The sequence below is a fragment of the Ictalurus furcatus genome, chromosome 17, assembly GCF_023375685.1.
Source record: "Ictalurus furcatus strain D&B chromosome 17, Billie_1.0, whole genome shotgun sequence".
NCBI classification, from domain to species: domain Eukaryota; kingdom Metazoa; phylum Chordata; class Actinopteri; order Siluriformes; family Ictaluridae; genus Ictalurus; species Ictalurus furcatus.
The window spans coordinates 4188370-4200074 of NC_071271.1; the positions used below are offsets into that span (position 1 = coordinate 4188370).

At 45.0% G+C, this 11705-nt stretch overlaps 1 protein-coding gene across 13 annotated transcripts in view; it reads right to left on the reverse strand.

Moving 5' to 3' along the window:
- LOC128621001 (cytoplasmic dynein 2 heavy chain 1) overlaps positions 1-11705 on the reverse strand; it is an 83568-nt gene that overhangs the window by 30928 nt on the left and 40935 nt on the right. For all 13 annotated transcript variants that reach the window (XR_008388211.1, XR_008388212.1, XR_008388207.1 and 10 more), the window contains exons 50-70: positions 11516-11637; positions 11180-11428; positions 10920-11028; positions 10707-10820; positions 10489-10631; positions 10311-10383; positions 10049-10194; positions 9805-9942; positions 9594-9707; positions 9293-9453; positions 8107-8230; positions 2968-3089; positions 2779-2865; positions 2535-2661; positions 2221-2362; positions 1702-1811; positions 1227-1247; positions 1026-1124; positions 758-881; positions 438-601; positions 154-273 (exon numbers count right to left, since the gene is read on the reverse strand). Coding sequence is in view for 2 of the 13 variants with exons in the window: in XM_053646433.1 (XP_053502408.1) it covers positions 154-273; positions 438-601; positions 758-881; positions 1026-1124; positions 1227-1247; positions 1702-1811; positions 2221-2362; positions 2535-2661; positions 2779-2865; positions 2968-3089; positions 8107-8230; positions 9293-9453; positions 9594-9707; positions 9805-9942; positions 10049-10194; positions 10311-10383; positions 10489-10631; positions 10707-10820; positions 10920-11028; positions 11180-11428; positions 11516-11637 (2609 nt within the window). In the remaining 11 variants the exon portion in view is untranslated. The remainder of the gene's footprint in view (positions 1-153; positions 274-437; positions 602-757; positions 882-1025; positions 1125-1226; positions 1248-1701; positions 1812-2220; positions 2363-2534; positions 2662-2778; positions 2866-2967; positions 3090-8106; positions 8231-9292; positions 9454-9593; positions 9708-9804; positions 9943-10048; positions 10195-10310; positions 10384-10488; positions 10632-10706; positions 10821-10919; positions 11029-11179; positions 11429-11515; positions 11638-11705) is intronic.

Below are 11705 nucleotides of genomic sequence, written 5' to 3' on the forward strand. Positions count from 1 at the left end.
AGATATGTACGTCGAAGTCGGAATAGATGGCCTCAGGTCTGATCATTGATACTGATATCGTATATATCAATCCGTAGCATGACATCACAGTATAATGACGCACAGCCGTATTATATATAAACAGGGAGCATGCTGGGAGTTGTAATGGAGTACCTGTAGCAGCGAGTCCTCCAGCAGGGCGAGCTGAATCTTCTTCTCCTCCTCCTGCTGCAACAGTCGGGTCTTCTCACTCTCCAGTTCTGGCTTCTCATGCTGGATGGTCAACGCCAACAGCTACACACACACACACATTACACAACTGTATAATCACCACATAATTGTGTAATCATTATATTATTTTTGGTGCACTTTGATGTTCTCTATAATTAATTATGAACATATTCTCGTTGTGTGTGTGTGTGTGTGTATATATATATATATATATATGTGTGTGTTACCTGCCCACGCAGTCCTGCTCTAGTGATGGTAAAATTCACTTCAGTTATAACAGAAGCAGCGTCAGGGGGGATAAATGGATTGGGGTTGCGGGTTGCCAGAAACAGGCGGAAATCCTCGTTGTAGTCGACGACTTTCTCTCCGATCTGGACGACGTAACGAGGACCTGAAGAGATAAAAAAAAAATTAAATAAAAACAAAACAAAACACAAAAGACGGAATAATGAAGGGATGGATCAAGGGAGGGACGAAGTGCTGGCCGAAAGGACGAGCGGATGGACGAATAGAAGGGAACGGGTGGAGGGATGGAAGGAAGACTCGCCTTGCGCGATTAGGTCTCTGCGCAGTAGAGGGTAAAGCACCGGCTCAACGTCGTCCACTTCCTGAATTATCAACGTTTTTCCGAAGCGCACCGCCAACTCCAGCGAGGTCATAAAATTAGAGTCCTGAGAACCGGATCGACAGACAGGCACATAGAGAGAGAGAGAGAGAGAGAGAGACAGGAAAGACATAATGCTGCTGATAAGTACGAGAATATCTGGAATACTGTGTGTGTGTGTGTGTGTGTGTGTGTGTGTGTGTGTGTGTACCTGTTGGTTGATGACCTCTAAACGATGCACTTTAAGGTGGGTGCGTAACCATTCTGTGGCTCGAGAGGAGGGGTCTATAAGAAACGGACATGCCACACTCTACAGAGAGAGAGAGAGAGAGAGAGAGAGAGAGAACTTATATTTTATACAATAAAACAATAAATAGACACCACTTGTGTGTGTGTGGGTGTGTGTCCTTACCCGGTTCTTTAATGCAGTGATCTGAGGATGTGGCATGACAATGGCAGACAGACAGACAGACAGAGGTACACACACACACACACACACACACACACACACACATTAACAGTGAGGATGTCATTAAACAATGCGACACACTGATAATAAAATAAAGACAATTTAAGACAATAAAGACAAAGTGTGCACACACACAAACGAACACTTATGTTATACGTCCACACACGATGTCCTTAAACAATAAGGCAATCTCCCAATGAAGGAGGCGTGGCCTTTTAGTCTGTCAGTCTGCCGAGGAGGCGTGGCCTCTGAGCCCATTAGTACAAGTGAAGAAGGTACTGGCTTTCTGTGCCACTTGGTAATAGTAAAAGGGCGTGGCCTGTGTGTATAGCATCTGTATAAACTGTATAAATCATGAAACAAGTATAAAACCGGACTGATGTGACTTAAGGAGGCATGGCGCGTGTGTGTGTTTTACCTGCAGGATAACGAGGGCGTTCTCCATAGACAGGTCATCAGATGGCAGTCCTTCACTCTTCCAGATCAGCTGTTCGCTCTCAGAGCACAGGAAGTGACGTAAATCAAACTCTGCCGACGAGAAAAGGAAGTGTCACGTTTTTAAGGAAGAAATGTATAAGGTGGGAATGGCACGGCGAGTGTATCGCACCGTACGTGCGTTTGGTTTCTCTTGGTCACGTTTTGACAAGAATCCTCAGTGGATTTCAGGAAGATCACCAGCTTTTTAATCACATAATTATATGCTAAAGGTGTAAGTGCTTTTCCACCTCATTTCGGAATTAAAATAAATAAATAAAAAGCGCATGATACCCTAAGGGTGCCAATACTTTACTCTGTAGTGATAAATGGAGAGAGGGGGTTTGAGAACAAGAACTTCATCAGATCAGAGAAGGTCGAGAGAAGATTTCTGTGGCTTGGATCGAACAAAACGAACAGGACGACGTTTGGGATTCATGTGTGTGTGCGTGTGTGTGTGTACTCTGCAGTCCTGCGTGCTCCATCCAGCTGTGCAACATGGCTCTGCGCTGATCCTCAGGTGTGGCAGACAGGTATGTGATGAACGCTGCTGCCAGCTGCACGCGCTTGGGAAGAGTTTTCAGCTCCTCGCTAATCTCATCCACCTGCACACACACACTCAGAGTAATGTGACACGTATACATTTGGACTGAAGTATATCTTCTATTTGAGACCCCTGCCACACACACACTCAGAGTAATGTGACACGTATACATTTGGACTGAAGTATATCTTCTATTTGAGACCCCTGCCACACACACACACACACACACACACCTGTGTGCTCCAGCGAGTGTGTTCTCCGTCCAGCTGGTGGAGGAGTTTCTCCGCAGCACTGATGGTTTCCTGAGCTCTGCTCACGTCGGCTTCTAGTTTAGCAGCTTCGGTGGTACGACACTGAAACCTGTAGCACGCACACACACACACACACGTCAGAAAATAAGAATGAACCCTTAAGAAGTCACATCATATCATGTTGCAGTGTGGTTGCCGGTGTTAAGTGTTGAACAGTTCTACTTACTTGTCCTTCAGCTCTTGCACTCGTTCTCCGACGGAGCTGAGCTGAGCCTCCAGTTTATTCCTCCGACTCTCTGTCTTGCGCAGGTTTCTGACACGGACACGAAGAGAAGAGTTGTAACAAATGTATTTCTGTGGAGACATTTGGCTGCATGTACATATTGCATATGTATGTGTGTGTGTCTGTACGCACTCCATCAATCCTGCTTGCTCAGTCTCCAGTGGCTGTATCTTCTCCAGGACGTGAGAGTACTGGACATTTGCTTTCACCCATGCTGCTAACGGAGCGGCCGCTGCACTCGCACGCTTTGCGTTCTGGAAACACACACACCTGCTGAGTCATTTCGTCTTTAGAAACCATATCCAGGTGCGAACCTGAACCTTTCTACAGATTTCTTTATTATAGATTTAGAATTGAGTGGGGTTTAACCCTTAAATACCTAGATCGATTTTTGGGAAATCTGACTCTCCTCTCTCTCTCTCTCTCTCTCTCTCTCTATATATATATATATATATATATATATATATATATATATATATATATATATATATATATATATATATATATATTTGTTGTTGTTTTAATAACCCTATTCTAGCAGTCAGTCAGCATCAAGTGCCATATATCATTTTAAACAGGAGAACCTTCATTTTCAATCTAGCTCATTTAAAAAGCCAATAAAAAATTTTTTGGTCTGAGAATGGATGAATTTTCCGGAATTATTAGAGAGAAAAAAATGGCAGAAACAATTAGGTGTTTGTTTGTTTTTTACTGTGAACTCAAACAAAACTAGAAAGTTATATCTCAATGTTTTAGACTTGCAAATGAAATTCTGTCTTCAACTAACATTCCCTTAGCAAGTTATAGCCCTTTATTACAATATAATAGATTACAATAATCTCTGCCGACGCCGGTCCCAAGCCCGGGTGAAAAAGGAGGAGGGTTGGGCATCAGGCTAGCACCCTGATCCCGTAAAATCTATCTTGCTACGGAAACAACAAGCAAAAACCAGCGGTCTAAACAATACCGGCGCGATGACCCTGTTTCTCCCTTGATGACGGTGCTGGAGCAAAGCCGAAAGGTCGTCCAGCGCCCGATGCAAAATGGGATACTCGACGCCAATACGATCACACGAATTGGAACCTGGAACGTGCGAACGTTGTACCAGTGTGGGAGACTGGAGCAGCTTCTGCACGAATTCGACAATTACCGGCTTGACATTCTTGGTGTCAGCGAAATGAGGTGGACGGGTAATGGAAAAATGATAAGCGACGGGAAGATCGTCCTGTATTCGGGAGCCAAAGAACATCACGTGCACGGCGTCGGGATGGTCCTCAGCAAAACCGCGGCACAGGCACTCGTTGGATGGAAACCGATCAGTGATCGCATAATTACCGCCCGATTTCAGTCTCGCCATGCTAAAATTACTGTTATTCAAGTCTACGCACCGACAAATGAGGCAGATGATGAAGAGAAGGACGCCTTCTACGACCAGCTGCAAGACACAATCGCGGTTATCCCCAACCATGACATAAAGATCCTCCTTGGCGACATGAATGCGCAACTCAGTAGCGACCGGCAGGGCTGGGAAAACGTGATCGGACCTCATGGATCGGCAGCAGTAACGAGCGATAATGGAGAGCGTCTCCTATCCCTATGCAATCTTAACAACCTTTGCATCGGGAATACATATTTCATTCACAAACGGATTCACAAAAAGACGTGGCGGTCACCAGATGGGGCCACTCACAATGAAATCGACTATGTATGCATCCATCGACGGTGGCGCTCGGCTTTACGTGACGTACGGGTTTTTCGCGGCGCCGACGTCGGATCTGATCACCACTTGCTTGTGACTTCAATCCGACTAAAATTGAAAAGAGTGGCCGGACGCAACACCGTTCGGTCATTTGCCTCCGAGAAATTGAAGGACCGCGTGAACGCCGAGCACTTCCACATTGAACTCGCTAATCGATTCCAGATTCTTGATAACTCGGCCAGCATCGAAGAACAATGGGCACAGATCAAGGATGCTGCCATAGAGACGGCAGAGAGAACGATTGGTCGACGGTGTGGAACGCAGCGAGAACGGTGGATTCAGGACCGGACATGGTCGTTGCTCGATGAAAGACGGGTCAAGAAACGTCAGCGCGATCAAGCAAAGACCGAAGAGGAGCGAAATGAAGCATCGCAGGCGTACCGAGAACTCGACCGCAGGGTCAAGAGGAGTTGCCGAGCAGACAAGAAGGACTGGCTGGACCGGAAGGGCACTGAAGCACAACTGGCTGCGGACCAGGGTGACAGCAGGACTCTTTTTCGTGTGGTCAGAGATCTCACTCGGGCCCGAAGCGGTTCCACTGGGCCGATAAGGGATACAACCGGCAGGATGCTAGTTAGCAAAGAAGAGCAGGACGCGCGTTGGGTGGAACATTTCAAAGACACCCTAAACCAGCCGGCTCCCATAGCCACGCACGACTTTACAGTCTTTCCTCCTCCCTGTGAGCTGGAAGTGGACATGAGCGACATCATGGATGCTGAGGTCGCTGCAGCGATTCGTCATCTGAAAAACAACAAAGCACCTGGTCTTGACCAAATCTCGGCAGAAATGCTGAAAGCGGGTGGTGATGAAGTTGTACGGGTGCTCACTACGCTGCTCAATGACTGCTGGCACATGGAACGTGTCCCAAATGACTGGAGACAGGGTGTCATCGTCAAATTACCTAAGAAAGGTAATCTTACAGACTGTAACAATTGGAGAGGCATCACCCTTCTGTCTGTTCCAGGCAAGGTATTTTGTCTCGTCCTCCTCAAACGGATACTGCGAGCAGTCGATCAGGCTCTACGGGACGAACAGGCCGGGTTTAGAAGCGGTCGGTCGTGCACTGAACAAATCTTTGCTCTTCGAAACATCATTGAACAAAGCTCCGAATATCAGAAACCGCTCTTGGTCAACTTTATAGACTTTAAGAAGGCGTTTGACAGCGTCCACCGGAAATCGCTTTGGAACATCGCACGGCTATATGGCATTCCACAGCGGTTTATCGCCATTTTCCAGAACTTATATCAGGATTCCAGCTGTTGCATCCGGACGGACACAGGTCATACTGCCTTTTTCACCATCGAGACTGGAGTCAGACAGGGCTGCATTCTTTCACCATTCTTTTTCCTCATGATGATGGACTTCGTCATGCGACGAGCACTAACACAGCCAGCGTCTGGAATTCCGTGGACAGGCCAGGGACGCCTGACCGACCTGGAATTCGCCGACGATATTGTGCTATTGGCGCAGAATGGGAAAGTCTTACAGGAGATGACCACTAGCCTGGAGCACGAAGCAGCCAAAGTTGGGTTACGGATCAGCACTGACAAGACCAACGTCATGGCCGTCGGCCGGATGACGCCGGTGCGGATCACGGTGAGCAACCAGCTGATCGAAGAAGTCAAACAGTTCACCTACCTTGGCAGCATTGTGGCTGCGGATGGTGGGACTAACGTGGATGTCAATCGCAGAATCGGCAGAGCATTTGCAGTCTTCCAACAGCTACAACCGATTTGGGCTAGGCGAACTATCCACACCAACAGCAAACTTCGCCTGTTTAATAGCATCATCATCCCAACCGCCATCTATGCATCTGAAACTTGGAAGAGCTCGAGGGCAGTCATCCACAAGCTGAATGTGTTTCAACAACGATGCCTGAGAAGAATACTCGGTGTATCATACCGTGATCGTATTTCAAACGAAGAAATACGAAGAAGAACAAACTCCCGCAGCCTGGCAGAAATGGTCGTAGAGCGAAGAATGCGCTTTGCAGGACACATTCTACGGATGTCTGACCACCGCCACGCAAAGATCGCGCTGCGCTGGACGCCGCCACGGGGGAAGAGAAGAGTAGGGCGGCCGCGGAATACTTGGCGACGAACATTCATGGAAGATCTACGAGCGCTCGATGTCAAGTGGGAAGATGTGGAAATCGACGCTTCCGACCGAGCCCGCTGGCGAATGCTTGTTGCCCGATGCGCCCCGCTGCGCGGACGGAACTAACTACTACTACTATTACAATATAACTCTAGGCGTTTTTTCCATGAAATAAAGGTATTTTATTTACTGACGATGTAGACGTGTCCTTAAAAGAGAATAATGAGTCATTTCCCCAAAAGAAACATGTTGATTGGTGGAGTAGATGACATCACTGATGTCACTGATACGAAAAGCTGAGAATCTCCACTTTATGGGACTTTTTAAAACATACACACTGGATTAGCGCTTCAATAATTATTAAACGTTTTCGATCTTAAAATGAGGGTTAAGCTCATCTTCAGACCAATGCTTAGCTGTGTGTGTGTGTGCATCTGTGTGTGTGTATATGTGTGTGTGTGTATATGTGTGTGTGTGTATATGTGTGTGTGTGTATGTGTATATATGTGTGTATGTGTATATGTGTGTGTATATGTGTATATATGTGTGTGTGTGTGTATGTGTGTGTGTATATATGTGTGTGTGTCTGTGTGTATATGTGAATATGTGTGTGTATGTGTATGTATGTGTATATATGTGTGTGTATGTATGTGTGCATATGTGCGTGTCTGTGCATGTGTGTGTGTATATGTGTGTATGTGTGTATGTGGGTGTGCATGTGTGTATGTGTGTGTGTGTATGTATATGTGTATATGTATGTGTGTGTGTGTACGTGTGTTTGAATATGTGTATATGTATATGTGTGTGTCTGTGTGTATATGTGAATATGTGTGTGTGTATGTGTATGTGTGTATGTGTATATATGTGTGTGTATATGTGCGTGTCTGTGCATGTGTGTGTGTGTATATGTATGTGTGCATGTGTATATGTATGTGTGTGTGTATGTATGTGTGTGTATGTCTGTGTGTATATGTATGTGTGTGTATGTATATAGGTGTGTGTGTGTGTGTGCACATGTGTTTGTATATGTATATGTGTGTGTGTATATGTGAATATGTGTGTGTATGTGTGTTTGTGTATATGTATGTATGTGTATATGTATGTGCACGTGTGTTTGTATATGTATGTGTATATGTGTGTGCGTGTGTATGTATATCTGTGTGTGTCTGTGCATGTGTGCGTGTGTGTGTGTCTGTGCATGTGTGTATATGTATATGTGTGTGCGCGCGCATGTGTGTGTATATGTATATGTGTGTGTCTGTGTGTGCGAGTGTGTGTATATGTATGTGTGTGTGTGTGTGTGTGTGTGTGTGTGTGTGTATATGTATGTGTGTGCATGTGTGTGTATATGTGTATATATATGTGTGTTTGTGTGTGTGTGTGTGTGTGTGTGTGAGAGAGAGAGAGAGAGAGACCTTCGAATCGAATGATGCCCTGTTCCTGTACAATAACTCTTCCACGCTCTCCCGGATCTCGTGAGTGATGTTTCGGGCATCGAACGTCACGATGTCCTCCCTCACTCCGCGCTTAGCCAAGAAACTGAAATAAAAATAAAACCAGATGTACAGGAAGAAGTGTGTTTATTTAAGTCATGGAATTATTATTATTATTATTATTATTATTATTTTCTACCTTGACGTATTGTCACGGTTTCATTTTATTAACTTACCGCTTAGCAAATAAATAATAATAAAACCACACACACACACACTACCAGTCAAAAGTTTTAGACACACTCATTCGTTATTTTTATTTTTCCACATTTTAGAATAATAATAAAGTCATCAAAACTCTGGAGTAACACAAATGGAACTATGGGAATTATGTTGTGATAAAAATCCAAAATAAATCCAAATAATGTAATATTTCAGCATCTTCAGAGTAGACGCCCTTTTTGCCTTGAATTTCCAGAAATGTATTCTTGGCGTTTTCTCACCCGATTTCTTGAGGAATTTCCCGGAGATGCTTTTTAAACAGTATTAAAGGAGTTCCCACCTACGCTGGACTCTTATCGGCTGCTTTTCAGAATATTTCTCTCCGAGTTGTCCGTTTAGACAAAGATTTTTTTTCTAATTTCTAATTATTACTAATGAAATAAATGAATACGTTGGCACGAATATATTTTTGTCTACAACACTGATTTCACATATTTAATCATTCACCTTCAGATCAAAAGGTTTTTAAGCTCATGCGAAACATTTCAGTCGAGTGTCCACAAACTTTTGACTGGTAGTGTCTGAATATGTATATACAAACAAATAAACCCTTTAATGAGTTAAATAAACCCGGTGTAATGTATTTAGTCACACACCATAAGGAAAATATCTCTGTTTAGCAAAGAGTAAATATATTGACTTATCTAAAGCGGATGTATCGGGTCTTTAAGTCTAATTTACAGACGCATTAAAACGCGTACATAAACACACCAGGTTTTTTTTATCGTGGTCATTACGAGCCGTTAGCGATTTGGATAAATAATGCGTCTCATTACAGTGATAGTCACTCACAGTTACAGTTACAAAAAGAAAACCGGATGTTTTAGATAAGTAATAAAAGCTACTTCTCAGGTGAAAACACGACTGGATTGATTTAGCGTCTCACCTCTTCATGCTGACCCAGGAGGTGTCGAATATTCCCATGAGCCTCAGCACTCCCTCCAGAATGTCTCTGATGACATCCGGCGGCATTCGCAGCGAGCGGATCTCGGACAGAGACTCCGGTTTGATGTTTCCGACGGCCTGCTTTGTCTCTTCGACCAGGGGCTACACACACACACACATTATTTTTAATTTTGGAACATCATGTTTTATTGTTATAATCTTCATGGTGGAAAATCCTGTTGTGTTGAGTTTTGATGGATTGAGTCGTGTGTGTGTGTGTGTGTGTGTGTGTGTGTGTTTACCTGGACTTCTTTCAGTTCGTCATCGATCTTCTCTTTTCGCTCCTCTATTTTGGCCACTTCCTGTGCCATCCGTCCCTTCAGCTTTTCCAACTCTGTTTTCTGATCGCTTGCATTCTAACACACACACACACAAACAACACTTCAGCATCTTCTTTAGTGTTTGTCCTGTTAGTGTTGCCATGTTTAAACACACACACACAAAAACACACACCTGCATGGATGTAGTGATCTCCTGCAGCGCTGCATCTGCCTCCGCCTGCTTAGTTTTCAGCAACATGCTCTGCTCAGCAGCGCGCCTCTTCAGCTCATCAACCAATGACTTCGCTTCGTTTAGCTTAGCCACGCCCGCCTACACCCCCACACAGACACACACACAACTCAAGGAATGAAAATGTTCAATTTCTCATTTTATGTACTTTCTGTGTATGTGTGTGTGTGTGTGTGTGTGTGTGTACCTGCAGGTGCTGCTGTCTCTGGGTGAGCTCTTTCTTCTTGGTGCTGTAAATGCATTGGTACACCTTGAGAAAGCTCAGGTATCGGTTAGGCGTGGCTCCGTAATCGCGACACGACTCGTGGATAGTCAGAAACGAGTGGAAGAAGTCTGCGGGAAAATCGACCAATCAGCTTTTTTCATCCAGATACCAATCAAAAAGCATTAACACACACCTGAGATGTTAGAACTGAAACAAATCTTTAACCAACACCTTTAACACACACCTGTTTTGTGCTTCTTCGGTCTTTTTCCGGAGCTGTTCTCCTCTTCCATTTCAGACAGGAACATCTCAGGAATCTACAACACGACACACACACGTAGTACACAGACACTTATTACACACACGTCATTTATCAATCATGTTTCTCTACCCTCTTTATCCTGCTATCTCTCTCTCTCTACCTTCTTCATGCTGCTGTCTCTCCATCCCTCCAGCCACTGCACACTGCACTTCCTGTACAGCGCCGGGTTGCTCTCACAGTTGATGGTAAAGTTGTCATTGGTACAGTCCATGATCAGCACCACATGGAGGTTCTGCTGCACACCTACACACACACACACACACTCATATAATGTACAGCATGTTAGAATATGATTAATGTGTATATGTGTGTACTAACGGTGTGTGTAGTAGTTAAAGAGGGGTCCAGTGAATCCATCTTGCGCTGCCTGATCCTTCAGAGATGACAGTAACGGCTCCAGCTCTTCTGTAGAGTACAGTCCGGGAACTTCACCTGTAACACACACACACACATTAAAAAAACCATGTGCGCTGCTCCTTTGAATAAACAACACACCTTGTTACACACACACACACACACACACACACAGACCTGAAGAGAGCAGACTGTTGACCATCTCCAGGAAGGAGGGATGTACAAACTGATGATCCTCCAGCAACAGTACCGTCTGCTGCCCTTCTACACCCGCCATCTGCATCACCTACACACACACACACTTATATCATTTATATCCATTAATATACTGTATGTATGTTTATTGAATGATATTACAGTACAGATAGATAAAAAAAACCGACAGACAGACAGAGAGACAGACAGACAGTATATGTGTCAGAGGAGGAGGTGCTCACGGTTTTAAGGTCGCTCCTAAAGTGTTTGAGTGTGTATGAGCGGCTGATCCTTGGTGTGTAGAGCGTGGTGCGGTGCATGTGTGCCACCAAACACACAGCTGTGCGTCGACCCACGCCGCTCCGTCCCGCCAGCAACACACACCCAGCTGGAGCAGACAGGACCCGGTCCACACGACACACAATGTCTAACACCTCCGGGAAGATCAGCAGGTCCAACTCCCGGTTCTCCCGTTCATACTGAAGAACCCCCTACAGAGAGAGAGAGAGAGTCTATTCAATTCACTTAGCTGTAAACACACACACACACACACACACAAGCAGAGTCCCTGGTCTGACCTTGCGGATGACTTCTGTGAGATCATTGGAATTGAGACGGCCAAGTGGTTTCCCATAGAGTGGGAGGGGCTTGCTGTGACCATGCCCGTCATGACTTGCACCCCACGTCACAAAGAATGTGTCTGACAGACAAAACAAATGGACACATAAGTAAATGTGCTTTGTGTGTGTGTGTGTGTGTGTGTTTGTG